This window comes from Anas platyrhynchos, chromosome 21, assembly GCF_047663525.1.
Source record: "Anas platyrhynchos isolate ZD024472 breed Pekin duck chromosome 21, IASCAAS_PekinDuck_T2T, whole genome shotgun sequence".
NCBI lineage: Eukaryota > Metazoa > Chordata > Aves > Anseriformes > Anatidae > Anas > Anas platyrhynchos.
Window position 1 is genome coordinate 5,767,199 of NC_092607.1, and position 20,146 is coordinate 5,787,344.

Consider the following 20,146-nt stretch of genomic DNA (forward strand, 5'->3'; position numbering starts at 1 on the left):
AAATGGGGGCAGAGGTGATAAGCTGAGTTCTACTTTCCACCTCACTCCTTGATATTTTGAAAGAAGAATCACAGATCCAGAAGCAAAAGGCGAGTTCCTATAACCCAGACGAGCGTGAGCATCCAGCCCTGGTGGAGCTCCATCCGCAGCAGCCGTGCCTGATGGTGCACAGCGTGACCGAGTGGCTTAGGATGAAAACGGAGGGAAAAAACACCATGCCCATCAAATACAGTGCAATAGGTCCTGTAATTAGTGTGTGGGATTTGTCTTTGTCCCCAAGGATGCTGAGGGCCAAGCACTATCCCACCCGGGTTGCATGGGCAGCTAGGGGCTGGTGAGTTAGCTGCCTCCCAATGGGCACTGTGAAAGTGCACTCCTGCTGCTTAACGAACTCGTTGAGGCTACAACAGGTTGAGCAAATGAAAAAAAACATCTGGAACCCTCAGTTAAATAGGAGAGTCATGTTATTAGTAATAAAGTCATGACCAGTGCTGTAAAGCGTGTGATGGTTAACAAGCAATGACGTGAGGGTAAATATACACCGCGAACCGACGCGGTGACGGAGGAAGCGACACGATAACCTCTGTGACACAATAACCTCTGCTTTCCCTTGGACATCACCCCTCCTCCTCCTCCTCCTCGCCTTCAGTGTGGCCAGCCATGCCCCATCACCACAGCACTGCTCCTTCCCATTGCTCTCCACCCACCCATGCAACTTGGGCCCATTTCAAGGAGGAAACTCGTTTTGAAGGTGGAGCAGCTAATACAGGTGCTCCCTATGGGGTCTATCACCTAACCGCATGCTCTGGACAGCAACGGGGTGGGAAAGGGCAGAACCCTGACCCGCAGCCCCTTGGGGTCACCCTATTCCCTTCTGCCTTTATTTAACCTGTGGCAATTCCCAGCTCTGACTACGAGCAGAGCTTTTGCTGGTTGACTGTGTCTGGTTCTGCAGAATCACCCTGGAGCACAAACTTTGCAATTCCCTCCATGCTCTTGGAAAGAGCTCTTACACCAGAATAACCCTCTGCTCACGTGCTCCCGCACTATAAGGCAAACAACAGGTTTTCGTTCTGTTCGATATACAGATTTTTTTTTTTCATCCTTGGTACCCAAGTTATATGCCACGGATGACTCAATAGCTTCCTAATTTATAGTGGTGCTGTGGCAACTGCCCAACACTAGCAGCAGGAGTGTGTCAAAACCTCGCCCCAGGTGACTCAGGCCAACTCCAGAGCAATAGGAAGCCAGCAGCATTTTGGGATGGATGGAAAGCCTCACACGGCCGCCTTTCACTGCCTTGCAATGCATCAGGTTCACACAGAACTCATCACAGCCTACAACGCACGTGGCTGTGGCCAACAAGACCACACAACGAAGTGCCTCGCTCAGACCCGAAACAGGATGCTTAAAAATATCAGAGAGAAACTTGCATTTTGCCTTGTGATCAGAAGTTTCAGCCCGAGGACCACAGCAGAACGCAGATTGGGCCACCTCCCCTCTCCCAGCTGGGAGGACAGGCAGGCACGTGCTGAAGTTCTCACCTCCCAGCAGGGCACGGCACGTGCTTACGTATTTAGGGCTCCCCTGAACAGCCACTTCTGCTCAGGGCCCTGTGAGACGTGAGCACTTCTATTCTGGTCCTCCCCACGTGGGTTCCAAAGCAGCTCCAAAACAGGAAGCCTTTGATTCCTTTCTTTTCCCCAGGCCAGCTAACTGCTGACCCCTTCGGCTACAGGAAATGCTCTACGTGAGGGATGGAGAGAGGCACCTGAGCTACACGCAGTGCCTGGAAACCTCACGTCTAGAAACACCGACTGCACCTTGGTTTATAGCGAAGGATGCTGACCTCCTCTGTGGACCCTCTTGATGTCCCGTGAGTGTGGATTCCTGGAGATCTCCCACAATTTGGGCTTTGCCATGGCCGAGGTCTCCTAGGAAATCTCACCCACCCTGCCCACCCAGCCCACCCACGCAAAACGATGCTTACCTGATTTGCTGATAGAAACTCCTGGGTATTGTCGTTCATTCCCATGTACATGTTCTCCCCATCAAACTAGAATGGCAAAAGAAAGTTAGAGTTAGAGAAATGCCATTTGCATGCCAGGGTTATGTGCTTCCCAAACGCCTTCCTGGCCCTTCATGTAAAGAGCCAAGATTCCCAGAATGAAATCCTGAGCTGGTTCTTGAGTACTTTTGAGCATGTATGAGCTCTCATACCTTGCTGTTACTGCAATGGGACGTGGTAACATGACACGTTTATGGTAATTCTTTCAGCAAAATGAAAGAACGAGTCACTCCAAGTCAAACAAATAAACCGAGAATGTGCAAAACTGCAAATCCACAGATCTGCCCCGAAGCAAGCAGCACCGAAATGAAGTTCCTGCTAAATTCCCACTACACCATCGATCAACTATCAAAAGCCAACTTCCATCCACGGAAACTCCCAAGGCAGGCAGGTCACATTCAGTCTTCTCCCAGACACATCCCCATTCCTTTACCAGGGCAGCAGTGCAGAAAGTCACTCTGGACGGTGCACTGGGGGATCCACCCGGAGCCCGGTTCTTCTCCCCGACAGTTTGCTGTTTGTGAGCTCTGTGTGCACGGCGGCGCCTCTCCTTCTCCTCCCCTTCTCCTCTTCCCCTGCCTGCCCACTAGGACTCGACCTCCTCGATTAGGGATGTGAGGGCATCCCGAGCACTGTCACATTCACTGCTACAGGCGTGCCTGCTGCCTTCACCCCACTGCGAGCTGCTAAACCCAGCGATTAGCCAGCAAAACCCCCACGGAGAAGCACAAAGCCGTTCCCGTTAATTAGCTGCAGCGGGAGCTGTTCACTTGCTCCAAATGAAGGAAGAACACCCTCCAGAGTTGTCTCCGGCTCAAAGTGCAGCTGGGACAGTTCTGGAGGCAAAGTTCACAAATTAATTACGGCAATAAAACGGGATATGCCGTAAAACACTCCTGAGACAAGGATGAAGGTACCAGCTGCGAATGACACCGTACACTTAACAAGGGGGAAGAGCCGGCCCTCTTGCCCTTACAAGCCAGATGATGAATTGGAGATTGTTCACCCTGCACACGTCCTCTTGCTCTCCAATGTGAAGCTGATAACCAGTTATGCCTTAACTGAAACGGGCCACATTAAGGACAATAAAAGAGAAATCTAAATAAAACCAGGTGAAGGTTTTCAGTGTAGACTATTAATTACGCTTCCATTTCTCTGAGTGCCACAGGATTAGCTATTAAAGGCCGCAGAGTTAGCAAAGCCCTGCTCAGCACCAGAGTGCACAGACACCCTCTAATTGCCAAACCATCCTCTGGGATAGCACAGCAAGCCAATTAAAAGCAGCAAAATTACAGTGGCTCACATGCAATTCACCACCTAATAGTGGTGGCAACCACAGCAGGATGGAGGGGGATCCCTGTGCGTGTACAGGATTTCCTAAAACCCCTCGGCGGGGAAGGAGCAGCGGGATGCTGTGAGTACCAGCATCCCTGCAGGCTTTCCAGGACCAGCAGCAATTCCAGAAGCCAGCCGGGTGTGAGCCACGTTGAACTGAATTTCCCTCCATCTGCAAAACGACTGCCGGCACAGCCGGCTGCTGCTAACGTGCTCCCAGCTGGAGCTGCCGTGCTTCCAGACGTGCAGACTCAATCAGCTCTGCAGCCTAAAAACCCTCTGCCAGCCCAGGCTGAGAGTGCAGGAGGGGTGGCACAAGGCAGTGGCATGTCAGCAGCATCGCCTTTGGGGGACAGGCACAGTTATGGCCCCGAGGTCCTGCTCCCGATCTCTTTTCGGGAGCACATCACCAAAAAACCACCCAGGTTTTTGGCCCGGGACACCCCAAGGCTTTGTGATGCTCAAACGCTGCTGCATCGTGGGAGGTGCCGGGTGAGGCAAACATGAGCTTTCCAGCACGCAGCCCACAACAGATGTAAAACATCTCAGTGGGGAACTAATTCCATCTGTCCATCTGTCAGTCTGTCCGTCCCTCCCTTCCTCCCCAAACTCGCACACACACGCCTCACTTTTGCCCTCTCCAGCACGGTATTTTGGAGATGTAGGCTCAGACCTGCTTGAAACAGCTCTTCTCCAGAAAACAAAAGTCACCTGCAAAGCCATATTCAGAAAACAAAAAGTGTCTTTAACTGGGGAGGTCCAGGGCAGGAAGAGCACTCTTCTTTCTCTGTTTGTCAGAATGTATTTTTTATGGCTTTTTACCATTCCTACCTCCATTCCACACTTCCTTCTGCCCTTTATGCCTTCATAATAACGGTAATGAATCCTGCCTTCAAAATTACTGCGCCTCTGATTGCCAGCCTGAGCAGCGAGCCTGAAAATCAAGGCTTGAAATGCGATGGAAACTTTGGAACTTCCCCACTGCTGATTGGATTTTTTTTCCCTCTCCTCCAGGCTATGAGGGTGCAAACAAATTTATTAGAAATTCTCCCATCAGGATATTTTTTCAATTAGACATTTGCCACTTATCCAGCAGCCAGGTAGAGCAGATAAGTAATGTGCTCTCCTTCTTCTCATTATTGTTTCGCTACAGAATGCACTTCAGAACAATCAGCCCCCATCATTCCACATTGATTTACAGCAGAAACAGACATGTTAATATTTCCCGTTGGTTACAAACGCTTCCTCCCTTTTCGCTGTGCTCCGGGTACGTGTCAAGCCTCTGAGCTGCTCCAGGTCCGGGGGCCTCCATTCACCGCACCCTGTCCCCCCCACATCGATCAAACTCGTGCTGAACGATGCACGGATCATTTTCAAGTTCTTGCTAATTTGAACGGAGCCTGCTATTGTCTTAACCACGGCTTCATTCATAATTATTGAATTTTTGCTCTTCTTCAGCTAAAAGAGGCAGTGTTCCCTGCGTTTTCTGTCCATGACTCCTGGAAGCCTGGGAGGCGCAGACCTGGAATCGGGAGCGGCGGGGGAGACGCGTCGTGCCCCAACACCGCGCCATCCCAGGGCTCTGCTCCTGGCCCGACGGCGTTTTCAAGGCTGCAAAAGTGCCCAGAGATCATACTGGGCCCACGCTAATAAGGTGGAAATGTGTAAGAGAAATAAGAAGCTGCAAGCCAGGGCAGCCCCCAGGGCAGAGCGGCTGTGGGACCGGCTCTGTGCAAACACCAGGCTGAATGTTTGCTCCCTGGGAAGGACCCAGTGGAAGGAAACACAGCCTCCTGCCGGGGCTCAGGAAGGTGTTACTTTCTCCTGGCTGGCACTGCCAGCTTGCTCAGTTTTATTACAAATCTCATCACGTCCTTTTATTTCCCAGGAGCCATGGGCTGAGATGGAAACGTCAGCTTCCAAGCTTGTGAGAAATATGCTGGCACCACTTGCACCAGGCATGGCTTCAGTGATGCCTGCAAGATCTTTCAAACTTCTTGTTTTAATTTTGTTAGCCTTTCTTTTCCCTTTCTTTCTTTCTTTCTTTCTTTCTTTCTTTCTTTCTTTCTTTCTTTCTTTCTTTCTTTCTTTCTTTCTTTCTTTCTTTCTTTCTTTCTTTCTTTCTTTCTTTCTTTCTTTCTTTCTTTCTTTCTTTCTTTCCTTCCTTCCTTCCTTCCTTCCTTCCTTCCTTCCTTCCTTCCTTCCTTCCTTCCTTCCTTCCTTCCTTCCTTTCTTTTTCTTTTCTTTTCTTTTCTTTTCTTTTCTTTTCTTTTCTTTTCTTTTCTTTTCTTTTCTTTTCTTTTCTTTTCTTTTCTTTTCTTTTCTTTTCTTTTCTTTTCTTTTCTTTTCTTTTCTTTTCTTTTCTTTTCTTTTCTTTTCTTTTCTTTTCTTTTCTTCTTCTTTTTTTTTTTTTTTAGGGGTCTTTCCTAAATTTTAACACTTGCTGGTGGCAATGGTGGGCCAGACCACCTTCAGTGCAAATCCATGGAGGAGAGGACCCAGAGCTCTTAAAAGTGAACTGTTAATGCAAATCCAGCAGCAACTCAATGCCATTGTCATCAAGCAGCTAATTTGTGCCCACTAAAGAATGAACTGGATACTCCCAGTGATTCCTGCTGCTCAGAGCCACAAGCACTTGCCTCTCCTTCTTACCTCTTCCGGCAGGTCCCCCAGCTGCCCATGGTACCCTCATCTCCATGTGCTGGGATTTCTATCCCTTGTCATGCTTGGGATGTGCTTGGTCTCAGTGCCCAGCAAACCGCACCTCAGCCACCAACAGCATCCCAACAGAGAGTGACTCAGAAGAAAACGGAGCAATAAAAGTAATTTCCAGCCCTGCGTCCCCACCACGATGCTCCCATACAGCGTTAAGGACACCTGTCCCCCAGGATCAGCCCTATGGGCACTGGCACACAACCCAGCAGCTCCCAAGGCTGGCAAGGACAGACTTTGGCAGCACGCCTCTCTGCAACAGCCCTGGGATGGGAAATAGTTGCCTAAGCCCTGCCCCCCCTAAGCACTGCTGCCCGCAGAGCCGCCGCTGTGATTTCCTCCAGGAGTAATTTAGCACCACGCTTCTTTGGGGAATACACAGCTGAGGTTAGCTTAATCTCTTTAACTGCAGTTTCCCCATTAAGGTCTTTACACAACCTCTGGCCCAAAGTGATCTACTTAGCATTATTTATTTGTCCACTGAAATGCTTGGATGGCCCCTCAGTTGCTCCTGTCAGAGGGGGTCAGGAGTTCAGACACAGATTTACGAACCCCCAGGATGCTCCTGCAGGAAAGCTCCGCGTTTCCAGCCCCGTCGCCGCGCAGCCACCCGGCCTCAGCACTTAGTGCAATTTGCTTCTGGACAAACGTCGTTAGGAGCGAGCACAACAACACAGCAGGTGTCAGTGGCAGCACATCCTTTAAATTGCTGCACAGCCGAGCATCTCTGGGAGTCACCTGGTTTTCATGGGGGCTGGGTTTTCTACAGGCAGCCAAATAAATCATCCCAGGGTAGATTCAGATTAATACCGATGAAGACTTAAGTATGAAAACCATACAGTAAATTTTTTTTTCTTCTTTTTTTTAAGAACAATTTACAAATTTATGTATTTTATTTCTCACACACACCAGAACCAGGAAGCCTGCGGTATAGTTTGTGATGCCAAGGGATGACCAAGGTAGAAGAAAAGCTGTCAAGACATTAAAATCACACGGAGAAGTCAGGAATGATCTGCAATGTCTTGTGCACTCAAGAAGTTTTCAGTATTTTCAGTTTCCAAACGGGAGCCCTTGGAAAGTCCCATCAGAGCAGCTGGCTCACAACGGGATGACCAAAAAGAAAACAAAACAAAAATAAACAAAACAGTAAAATCCTAAGGAACAGCCAAGTGGCATTCACCCATCTGCTCCACAGCAGTTCGCATTCACAAACGGTGTGCACAGCCCACCGGCCAGGCTCCACTGCAGAAGAAACGGGGTGGCAAGTGGAAGGTGTCAGGCTTGTTTGTTTTTTCTTTAACTCTGGAGTTCCAGAATTAAATTTAATTTCTGATTCATAAAACTGCAGATCTGCAGGTCTGACTCCCTCACTACGAAACCAAAAGCTCTTAAAAACTAAACCCAGCTTGTCCTGGGACCAAAGGGAAGGGTCCTTTGCTCACTGCCAGCGAGGAGATACCCATCAGGTATTAGCAGGAGGATGATCATGGATGAGAAACATCTGCACTAAAGTCCATCCAGTTCATAATAAAAGCAATCTAGAAGGATTCAAGTTTATTAATGAGACAAAAATTATGCAGGCTAGCCAAAACTAAAAGCGGACTTTGAGTGGCTTTGCATTAAGACTCTCACAGTGCTAAGTGGTGGCGAGGAAATGGAAGATTAAATTTAATGTCAATAAATGCAAAGTAATGCACTGGAGAAAAGCAATTCGGACAACGTAGGCACGACAACGGGCCTTAAAATAGCTGCTACTGCCCAGAGAGGAAACTGTGCACTCGTTCTGGAGAGCTCAGCTCCAGCTTTTGCTCAGTCCTCAGCAACTGCCAAAAAGACCATTCAAGTTCTAGGAGCAATCAGGGAAAGAGCAGATAATAAAAAAGACAGAATGTTATTTTATACCTGTACAGCTAGCAAAATGGGATGGAGCAAGAAAAGGGGCCTGGTGTACCCCGATGAGAAAAAGAGATGGTGCAGACGGGCTCACAGAGAGGCACCCGTCATGAGATGAGCACAGGGAACGGCTCTTCTCCGGCTCTCACAGCCCAAATGCGAGGAGCCACCAGAGCCGTTAGCTGGAGGAACCAAACACCTCACCCAAAGAATCACAGAAAGAAAGAATCACAAAGAGTTCTTCCCGCAGTGCCCGACTGCAAAGCCTCCTGCTGCAGGACGTGGTGGCCTGGGAGGATGCAGAACAGCAACCGGCCACATGAGAGCGGGACGGCAAATCTGAGCCCTCGAGCTCGAGTTGCCCTGACCTGTGGGCTGCTGGAAGCCATGTGGATGGACGTAACAGGAGAAAACATCACCACCTGGGTGGGCTAATGATGGACCACGAGGCTGTGGGATCCTCAGCCCTGGAGGTACCTGGAGCTCAGCTGGACCTGGTGCTGTGCGACCACCCTCAGGGGGCCTCTCCTTTTATTCTTCTGTACTCGAGGCTGGAGAGATCCTGAATGCCACCAGTATTCAAGTGACAGCATTCATTTATCTTATGGACTGGCTGGTTTTCTGTGAATGCTGCACATGAAATTATTGTTATTACATTATTTGGGGGGGGGAATGAGGACTTAAACTCATTTACCTGGACCTTTCTGAGCCTGCAAAGGAGTTCAAGCTCTTCATATATATACACAAAAAAAATCCGTCCACTGAAAGCTACAGGGAGCAGCAGAATTTAGTCTTAAGACTGACATGGAAATAGATTAATTTTTTTTCCCATTTCATATTCTAATTACAATTCTTCTCCCCCTACTATTTTCTGTTCTCATTACAGTCTTAAAATTGCTCTGCAAATTCTGTACCTTATTCTGCTCTTCCTACCATCTTTGTCATGGAAATGAGAAACAGAATGTATAAGCATGAAAATATTGCCGAGATCAAAATTCTGCTTAACCCTTTCACGTACAACTCCAAAAACAAGTGAAAGCAGCACAGCCAGCAGAGCAGTGAAGCAGACTGCTCCTCCATCCGTCCGTCCGTCCATCCGTCTGTCCTCCCCTTCTCCCAGCCAAAGCAAGGGATGACACTCGAGGAAACACGTTATTCATTTAAAGGTCAAAATTGCTCACGCTCGCACCCCTGCTGTGCATGGAGGAACGGGTTGGGGTTTTTTCAGCCTATGGGTTTACCCCTGAGGACAGATCTCAATCAAACAACTGTGTTCAGCTTCTGGCTCTCAGGCTGCCAGGCACCCTGGGGTACCACCAGCTGGGAGAGGTGTGAGCCGGTGCTTCCAGCAGCCCAAGTGTACCAAGTGCATGGGACACCCTCTTCTGTCTTCTCTTCCTCCTCCTCCTCCTCCTTTTCTTCTTCCTCCTTCTCAGAGCAGAGAGCTCGCTACAGCTGCAGTTTCTGTGTAGCCAGACCAAACCCCTCTCAATTTCTCTCAAAACTTAGGAATAAAGAAAACATTTGCCATGGCAGTAGGGAGCACCCCTTGATGCCCACCTCTCCCAGCACGCCCCTGCTTTAACTCAGGACCACTCCAGCCCATCGCTGACCATGCTCAGCACCATTTATTTTGCAAGATACGATCGATGGAGCTGCAGAACTCCAGCATGTACATCACATCCTTTTCAAAACCAAACAACAAGCACATCCTGCATTGTTTATCACGCTTACACAGGTGCTGGAGGAGTTTATCTGCAAAAAAAAAAAAAAAAAAAAAAATCCATGGTCCTTACTAAGCTGCTTCTTCTTCCTTAGCAGCTGAATAATCCTGAGAACTGAGAGCACCAGAAAGCATTGTGAATGCCTCTGCCATGTGCATTGCTGGGGAGGGAAGAAGGTAAATGAATGCAGCACGTTTCCTGGCACTGGGCTGCTATGTAGACAGTCTGAAACAAATACAGTAAGTGATAATGAGACTTAACTGCACCGCCTGCCTCACTGCTAACACTTGCAATTCACAGGAAACAGAGAGAGGCAGAAAACGTACAAAGATCTAAAAGAAGACGCGGAGGCTCTGTGCAAGGAACTGTGCGAGTGTCAAAGGCATCTAGAAACATTGTTTTTTTGCAAGATAAAACCTCGGGGCTGAGATAAAAATAGAGCTTCTACCTGTCTGCTTCTGAAGCAGCAGCCAGCGCGGCTCCACTGTGGAAGTCTCTTGTGGAGCTGCAGATTTTGGCAGGGAAACAACAGCTCCGGCTGCAACCAGAGGTAGCACCGGGAGGGGCTGCGTGCCCCAAAATACCGAAGGAAGCCAAGGAGTAGCTAGGAAAAAAGCGACCTTCAGCATGAAACTTTGTCCATCTTATTCAAATGAGGATTTACAACCCCAGGCAGTGATGCCTGGGGCCGAATGCACGTTGCTGGGCTGGACACAGCTCCCCCACGGCCAGGGCAGCGGGCAGCCGGAGCAGCCCCGCATGCTGGCACTGCGGTGATGCAGCTCTGACATTCTGCCCTGCCCTGCATGGCAGTGGGGTTGGACATGTCTATTTGTTTTTTCTCAACTGCAAGGAAAAATAAATCAATCGATACATAAGTGCATGTTGCAGAGAGGAAGAAAGTCGTCGAGAGGAGTGATGCAAAGATTGTCAAAAGCTGCTAATTGTTTAGGAGCAGGAATCGTGCTCCTGGTGCTGTCTTGCAGACAGCTGTGCGTGTCATGCTCCTGCCCTCCAAATATCTCCTAACAGACTCCAGTAACTCACAAAATCACAAGTGCTACTATTAAACTGCCCTTCACAAGTTTAATTATTTCAAAAGCCGCTGTTCCCTTAGCAAAGCAGCTACTTTCTGCCCACCTGCATACCATTCAGGAGCCCAGCCCAGCACACACACACTGTCCCCTGCAAGCACAGCCCATGCTTAGCGCTTCCATTAGTTGAAGTTTTTGCCCTGCTAATGCCAAAATCGCATACCTGTCCCCCAGCACTCAAGATCATGGTGTTTCCTCCAGCTGCCAAGCACAAGGGAGATGAAGAATCGATTTCCAAGGCAACTTTTGTGAGAATGGGGAGCGTTATGCAAACCCAACCAGTTGGGAGGGAAAGAAATCACAGAGCCTCTGCACCAGTCATTTAGAGAGACGTTTCCAACACACAAATATTTGGTTCTGGTGACAACCTGCTTTCGGTGGTTCTGTGCTCAACAGTATGCAAATAACTCTTGCAGCAGTGAATATTATGACTTGCTTTTGCAATGGGCTGACAAAATACAGTCCATTTCACAACTGCATCTTAGAAGCTTGAATATATTCACGTTAAAAAAAATAATAATGAAAAAAGCAATTTCCTTTAAAGACGAAAAAAAGGCAACAAGGATGACAGGAATTTAATTTCTGAAGGGCATCCTGAAGACCTAGGAGTGCCTGCACCACTCACTTCTCACACAGCAATGCAGCTCTGGGGGAATGTTTTCCCCTCTCTTATTTGGTCCTTCCTTATTTAAACCATAGGTTTAACTCCGTGTGCATCTTTTGTAAGTATTGTATATCACCTAACCAGATCCAAATCCTAGCAAGAGCCTGGAAGGTCCAACATAAACAAGGAATAAAGAATCACACAGCAAACACCTTCCATGTCACAGGACGGGCTTGCTTTCCAAGGTTTATTCACACCTCCTCCCTCTCCCAATGCAACTCTCTCATAGGCTCAAAGGTGGCCGGATTTCAGATCTGGCTCTGCCACCACCTCCAGCACACCAGGCCTCCTCGGGGCTATGCTTGTGGTGTCATCTTTAACCAAAAATTACGATTAATGCTTAAACAATGAGCCCTCCTTCCAAGCCTTTCCAGTGCCTTGGGGTGCACCGAAGCAGGGACCCAGGGGACCCCACTGCCACCCACTGGCCACGCATGAGTGTGGGCAGGAGCCAAAAACTGCGGGCCAAAACGTGGCAGAAGCCAGCACAAACCTGTGCAGGGGCTGAAGGCCAGAAGCCACGGATGCAGCGCAGGCACCTGACTTCGCACACCGGAGACTCAAGAAATGCAAAAGCCTGGGTTCACACAAGCTGTGCTGTGTTTCACATGGGCAATAAGCTCACAGCTGAGGGGTATCTCCACACACGGCGTTACCACATCCTCACACATCCTACGTGGCGAAGTGCTGAGGTTTGTCGGTCGGACAAAGCCGCTAAGCTGCATTCCCAGGCTGCTGCCGCTGAGTTCCCAGCCTCGATTCCTGGTTATTAAAAATAAAAAATCCACACATCTCCTTCCCAAGCATTTCTAATTTCAGTTCTTCTCTGGATTTGGAGACCTCTCTGTTCATCATATTAATGTTTCCGGTGAATCTTACCGCCGTGTAACCCTTTTATTAGGACAGGAAGGTAATCTGCATTTACTTGTTAAAATGTACACCTGAGCATTGACAATTGCTCATGTTTAAAAAGACAGTTGAAAACTCAAGAAAATCAATGACACTAATGAGAAAGAGGCACCTCTATTATTATGCCCCTGCCTCACTGTAAATAATTGACTGGAGTTATTATCGTTACTTTTATTATTACTATTATTATTATTACCACTACTATTATTAGCCGTAACAAGAAGTTTAAAGCATGTTGATGAGAAAAAGAAAAAGCAGCTTTACCCAGCTAATTAAAGGCTTAAATAAAAAATAAACAAAGGGAGTCTTCCTGATTTTAGCAAAGTCCTGCCTTTTTCGAAGCACTTAAAAGCAAGACTGACAGCTTTATAGATAGGGGAATGGGCAGATAAGATAAACATGCACAATACAAACTTGTCCAAAGCTTTTACAGTCTTTCTCTGCACCACTTCCAGCTCATTAAATTACAGTATTACTATAGATTTGCAGCAGAATTATCTTTTATCTCGGCTTCTTTTAAAGCTATTTGGCATTTGCTAGTATTTTCTATTATAAATCTAATTGCAGATTCCAAACAGACAAGGGCTCATTAAGCCTTAATTATGCACATGTTGTTTTCAACAAACATTTTCATTTGGACTGCTGTGAGCTGTAATTGTTCGGAAGGCACCGCAGCCGCCGATCGCACACTTGCTTGGGGATGGCAAAAGCTACTTCAAGAGGGTCAGGGCTTGGCCGAACCAACAGCCTCAACCTGTGGAGCTGGGGCTGAGCTGCTCTCGGGGGCACCGTGGGTCCCAACACCAACTCCTGCCCGCTGGGGGCCTTCCCATGCCTGGCGGGCACTGCACAGCTGAAGGGCAGCAGGGGTGGGGGCACGGTTTGGGATGGGGGCACGGTCACCCTTCGCAGAACCACGGGATGGCTGAGTGGGAAGGGACCTCTGGGTGCACCCGGTCCATGCCGTGCTCCAGCAGGGCCACCCTGAGCAGGGGGCCCAGCCCCATGTCCAGGGGGCTGCTGGAGGTCTCCGAGGAGGGGACTCCAGCACCTCTATGGGCAGCCTGTGCCAGGGCTGCGGCACCCACACAGCCCAGCAGCGGTGCTCAGAGGGAACCTCCTGGCCTCCATTTTGTGCCCACTGCCTCTGGGCCTGGCTCTGGCACCAGTGAATGGAGCTGGCTCTACCCCTGTGCTCTCCCTGCAGGCAGTTATGGACGTTGATGACATCCCCCTGAGCCTCCTCTTTTCTAGGCCAAGAACAGCCATCTCTCTCAACATCTCCTCACAGGAGAGGTGCTCCAGTTCCTTCATCATCTTCAGGACTCTCTCCACTACGTCCAGGTCTCCCTTGTACTGGGGGCCCCAGAACTGGGCACAGGACCCCATGTGCTGAGAGGAGGGAAGGATCACTCCTCACAGCTTGCTCATGGTGCTTTCCCTAATGCAGCCGAGAACACCGTTAGCCTTCTTAGGCCAACACGTTCAACTCGGTGTCCACCACAACTTCCAGGTCCTTTCCTGTAGGGCTGCTGCCCAGCTGGGTGTCCCCCAGCACATCCTGATGCCTGGGGTTGTTCCTCCCTGGGTTTTCTGGATATCAAAACCACGATGTGGAATCAGGAGGCGGAGGTGCTGCTCGCCTTTGGCCAGGGGAAGTGAGGCTTCTGCTTGGAGACCTGCAGATGCCACCATCTCAGGGAGCATCTCTGCATTGTCTGCCTGACCACTGCTCTCCAGCCCACACCAACCCTAGGCCCTCATGCAGTCACACCCAGCAGCACAGCCACGAGCACCACAGGACAAATGCGTTTCACTCCATCCAAAACTACACTGGGGGTGGAGGGTGGCTCTTCTCATTTCTTCTTGGCGCCACGGTTTCTTATTTTCTGAAATAAGAAGTAACCCACAGGAACAGCAGAGTTTTTATTAGAACTACGGGCTTCCTTTGAGCAGCACAAAACCTGCATGCACTCAGACTGCAGCAGCAGGAGGTGCAGGATGACAGCATCAGGGTCCTCAGTCCTCCAAGCCTTGGACCTCCCACCCTCACCTGGCCCCTGGTCACAGTGCCCGTGTTAGCAGAACATGTCTCTGCCCCATCCCATCTCCAGTAGGCCTGGTCACTGCGTGCAAACCCCATCAGCCAGCCTTCCCTGAGCCTCTTTAGGGGATGAAAAAGTTCCTTTTCATAAATAATTTCATGACAATTAAGGGTTAGGGCTCCAAAGGTAGGTTGGAGGTAGTGGTTGCTGCTGGACCCAGGAATTTCTGTCGGGTTTTAGCTGGAAACAGCAAAGCGCAATGCTGATTGCATGATCATCTTCTAGCCTAAAATCCTGCCTGTGGGGCTTCCAATATACTATTCCAGGAGTAGAATGATGGCCAGAAAATGTCCAGTTACACTAAGAAGTTATTAACCACCTTCGTCACATTTCTTTCTCTCTTCTCAGTTTAGGAGATGACAAATTTTCTATGTCCCAAAGGCTCATGTTGCACTGTTAGAAGGAAAATGTGCCAGAGTAAGCACAAAATCTTACGGCCTTGGCCTCGAAAAAGACAACTTTTCAAGCAATAGTTTGACCTAGAAAGGTTTTCTAGGTTATTTTGACTTGGCATGTATATGGCTGACCTACTAAATCTAACACAATAAAATTACAGAGTTCATTTCAGCCAGTCAGTGTCAGATCATTCATAAGTTCAGATGCAATATTTACAAACCTGCTATTCATATATTCACAAATAAAAAGTCTTGCTAGGATCCTTCTGGCAGGGGAACATTTGCCCTGTTCAACATTAACTCATGCTGACAAAGGGAAAATGTAAAAGCTGCCTTGACGAGCTGAGCTCCCACCTTTGCCTCTCCTCACACAGCCCTCACCCTCAAATCCAGCAGGATTTATGGCTGCGTTGCCCCTTCTCTGTACAGAAAACCCCCCATGGCTTTGCCATGGGGTGGGGAACCCAAGGAGTCCAGGCACTGGCTGTTAAGGGAAGGATTGGCGGAGGTATTATGGAGCACTGCTCTCCATGTGCATGGGGATCTTCCTGCGCTGGGTCCTCTACCTCCTGCAGAGGAGCAAATGGCATCTGAAGGACCAGAGCGACCCCAAGGGCCAAATCCTGGCCAGCATCCCACTTTGCCAGGATGCACTTCCCCCAGGCACACTGGAGGGGTGCTGTGCAGTGACCCACAAGTGGCTTCCCTCCAGAAAAGCAAACATCCAGCCCCGGAACGGATCCTGCCCCTGCAAAGGGAGGCTGCAAGGCCAGGTGTGGTTAAGGGTGGCAGGAGCTGGGTACGCAGCCCCAACACATGCCTCCCAGTCTGCCCCGTTCGCACCAGCTGGGCAGAGCAGTGGTTGCAGTCCCATCACTGGTAGCTTCATGGCACCACTGCACCCCAGCTGTGCACCATCCCCAAGGGATGATCCCCTCTGGAACCAGCTCATGCTCTCATTTTTGAGACCTAATCCTAACTGCTGGTCAAAACCAGCAAAGCCAGGAAAACTCCATGGAGCACACGCAAACATTGGCTGGAATCTTTTCCTGAACCCCAGGACTGGGAATGCAGCCCCCAAGGCACAACCAGCCTAGGAAGGCTGGGCCCACCAAGCAAAGAGCAAACAAGAGCAGCAATCCATACATATGACCAAAAAGCAGGGTCTTTTGAAAGAATTTGGTCAAGGCACGGGTAGAGGATGTTGGAAAAGCATTTTTTTGTTCCTCATGCAGCAGTGCAGGAGTATGGTACTACTGCATATGCCAACCCACAAGCATTTGAATACAACGGTAGAACCATGCCGATGGCAATGACCAGCAGAGCTGCACCTACTTCTGCTGCTTCCCAGCTCCTTGGGATGCCCACCAAGGGTAAAAGATGGTGGGTACCACCTCGCAGGCTTCCCCAGGGGTGCTGTTCTCCTTCTGCAGCAGGGAAGGATGAGCTGAAGGAATGGATCATGACATTTCACCTCCAGACCCAGCGTGTTAATGAGATGATGCTCAAATGTTCAGCTTGGATGCTTCCCCAAATCCTCTTCAAACAGGTGTTTCCAGAGACTGGGACCCTACTGTTTCAGTGAAACACCTAAAAATTGCATTTGCCTATAAACTACATTATTCTCTCATGCTTTCTCTGAAACCATTTACTGGGAGAGAGTGATTTCCACTGAACACTCTGCATCCCAATTCTGGAAGTCATGCCAAGGTGTCAGGCTCTCCAGTGGTTATATTTCAGCTGCATCTCTATACGAGATGTATTTTTCCACTTGCAAATTTTGCACAACTTTCAAGAGAAAGAAGCCTCCTTGTTCTGGATGCGCAGGGAGCCGCAGGAATTGTGCCAGTGCCAAGCACTGCAACAGCCACAGACTGCGCGGGTTAAACTCCACCACACTGACCAAGATTTTCTTTGAGTTTGTATTATAAAGATTTAAGCATCCTGGAGAGGTGAAAACACTTAATTTGTGCTGCCTGGCCATAATCTCTTGTTTCCCTCAGTTCCTCTGCAATTCTCTAAAGCTGCATGTACAGCACCTTCTCCACCTCCTAATTATAGGCTCCATTGTGCCTCATAATGTAGCCCTGGCGAGGCTGCAGGGCAGTTATGTATAGCCAGACCATGTTACACTGTTGACTACAAAAACAGACGAATTAATCACCTCCTCTAGTCGGTGAGTGGGACCGGACACTTGCGTGCTCACCAGAAAGCAAAACAAGTTTGGTTCCTTTAGAAAAAACATAATGAATCTCCCAACCAGCAGAAAGCTCATAGTTTCTATTTCTTGAAAAATAGTGTTGTTGTTTTTCCTAAAATGCATGTATAAATCTTTGCAAGTCGCAGTGGAAACAACACACAGCCTGGTCAGATCAGAAGGACGCTGTGAGTGCTGATGCAGACAACCCCAAGCAAGCACTTTATGTGCAAATCACATTTACCTTTGATGCCCGATGGGGCTGGAGTTTCATCCGTTGTGGAAACACTGACTGCAGGCAGCGCAGAAACCAGAACTTTGCTCAGCAGCATCTCTTTCCTCCATCCATCTCTTGGGTCTCAGAGCAGCCAGGGACATGCTGCCCACTGACCTCCCCCAGCCCCATATGACACCCAAGTGCATTTAGTTGTTTCCCCCTAGACCCAGAAGCTTGGCTCACTTTCTCCCTCCTGGCAGGTTTCTGCTGTCCCGGCACTATGAGCAAGAGGAAGGGGCAGCCCTGCACAGCCCCAGCGTGCTGAATTCCCACCACGCACCCCAAACATCCCATCAGGACAAGGCTCAGGGAAGCACTTCACCAGCTTCATCACATGCTACCCCTAACGCATGCCACAGAGATCATTTTTAACTTTGCCTCTCCGAGCACTCAAGCTATGAGTCAAAGCACCAACTGCAGCATCTCCGGTGCAAGGCACATCCCAGAGCTGAGCCCTGCTCAGAACCCCACAAAGCACAACCTCAGCCCAGAGAAGGGAGCTTGTGCTGCAACAGGAGCCAGGGAGCAGCAGAACTGGAAGCAAAGCAATACAGAAGTGCAGCCGGGTGCACTGGAGCCCCCGTGTCAGCAACAGGCACCGAGCAAGGTAATGTCTCTGCCTGCATGACTCGTGGATGATCTCAAGTGACAGCTAAAGAATGGGGGGCAATGCATCCAGCCACACGGGGAGGTCAGCCCAGCTGCCCCTGGTGAAGGTGAGCCCTGCTTCGTTCAGTCTGCAGCTGTGTGAAGGTGAGCCAGCTCACGTTGGCACGGATGCTCTAAACTGAACTCCAAATTTCATGCAGATGTGGTTATTCTGTGAGGAACTGACTTAAACTTAAATGAATGTAACACTGTGAAGAGTTCCCATAAGGAGCTGTGCTTTGGTAACTATATGGGGTTTATGCGTGTGTGCTGCTGCACACTGACCTGCTGCTGAGGAGAGCCAAATAGCCTTCCAAGACTAAGCAAGCCGCTCATTTTTCAAGACAGGAATAATTACCAACACACCAACATAAGCATTTAACCAGGGCTCCTGTTGCTTAATATCTTTATTAATGACCTGGAAACTAGGCTGCATAGGGAAACAAAGTTTGCAGATGAAAAGAACATTATTTAGGTTAATTACAAAGGAGGAAGTCTTGGGAATTGCAGAGCCACCTAACCAAGCAGAAGGCAGCATCAGAGCAGGAGAAACCCTAAGATGACAAATTCACGCAGGAAGGAGCTGTTTGAAACCCTTCTAGACTTCAGCAGGTTTTGAATTAACTGAACATTAAGCAATAAGACCAACTATCACGTCAACCACCCCAAGCAAACCTCTACTGAAAGCACGGCAATAGCAAAATGATAGAGTGCAAAAATAACAGGCCAGAAAATAACAGAGAAAACACTGTAATGTTGTTATCCAAACTGTCAGCCTGAGCTTGCTCCAGGTACTGAATTCAGCTCTGCGCACCCCTTCTTAGAGATGAGAGATGGGGAAACAAGGGGAGGAAGATGGAAAACGGAGGCCCTGGGGCAGCAGAGGGCACCTGATGCAGGATGCTCCTGCCCCGTGGAGGCTTGTGGCCAGGAAGGGCAGCTTGCCTGGGGAGCAGCTATTCCCACTTTGCCCAAAATGGACTCATTTAGAGGACATCGTCTTCCCCTGATGTGAAATGGGGACAAGAGGGCTCCTCCATGGCAGAGCCGTTTAGATGCCTTGCGATACTCCTGCTGAAAGGAGAAACCCTCTGCAGACACACTTGTGTCCTGCAGTTTTGGTTTCGTACCATCAAATAACAAGTTGTGTAATGCAGACACAGCTCCCACTTGGGGCTAGGTCAGAGACACAATTCATAGTGAAACAAATCAAGGTTTTGATCACTGAAAACAGAATTTCACAACAGGCTAAAAAATAGATACAGATCTCAAAACAGAAGGTAATACTCATAGGAAAACAAAAGGGGACAAATTCACATTGTACTTTAGATTTACACCAATGAGGTCTCAGTCCTCCCCCCCAGAAAAAGAGACAAAAACCAGTGTTTTCAAGACATTTTGAGGCACTGACTCCCATTTGAGCCAAGCAGCATGAGAAACCTGCCTTTGGTTCAGGTTGTTCTGGGGGCTTTGTCTCCACAGCCATTTCCTGCACTTCAAGGAGACAAAGCTCTTCCTGTGCACCCAGCGGTGTTGCGCCTCGGCTGAAAGCTCCCCCGGACCAGGGAGCCCATATATCCCCTGGTGAGGATCCTGCACAGAGCTGGCTCCAGCACTGGGCTCCTGACACCGAGTGACAACCCGTCCCCAAGCTCCTCTGACCTTGCAACCTGGCTTGGCTGGGGTCTTCCCCCTCCAGCTTGTTGAGCACCACCATCAGCATTCATGGCCAAAGGCCGCTCACTGCAGGGAAAGACCCTCCTGACTTCCCGCTTCCTAACAGACAAAACTAAAAATGCCCAACAAGGAGACACAAAATCTCAGTATCCTGGCTGCTCACCTGCCCCAGGTGTTTGGTGACAGGGAGCACGGGGCTCCCAAGTGTCATTTTGGGTTTTGTGATCGTGACAGAGCAACTGGTTGCACCAACAGCACACGAACGCTGGACAGAAAAGTTGGGCACATCACGCGATTCTTTGGCTTTCAGAGCATCATCCACCACCGGTGGAGTAACTAGCAGCAGAAATGCCCTCCACCAAAAGGGGTGGCCAACCTGCATGCCAAGACCCCCTGCATGGCAGCTGCCCCACTGCTGCCCCAGCTGGTGGGATGGGACAGGACAGAG

General features: G+C 49.3%; 1 protein-coding gene across 3 annotated transcripts in view; it reads right to left on the minus strand.

The window, feature by feature from the left end:
* Window positions 1-20,146, minus strand: part of TOX2 (TOX high mobility group box family member 2) — a 136,812-nt gene that overhangs the window by 75,240 nt on the left and 41,426 nt on the right. For 2 of the 3 annotated variants that reach the window (XM_038166271.2, XM_038166268.2), the window contains exon 2: window positions 1,991-2,056. In XM_038166271.2, coding sequence (XP_038022199.1) covers window positions 1,991-2,041 — 51 coding nt within the window. In that variant the 5' untranslated portion in view covers window positions 2,042-2,056. Of the gene's footprint in view, window positions 1-1,990; window positions 2,057-10,989; window positions 11,029-20,146 lie in introns of those variants that run through there. The other variant, XM_027472955.3, reaches the window with a different exon arrangement.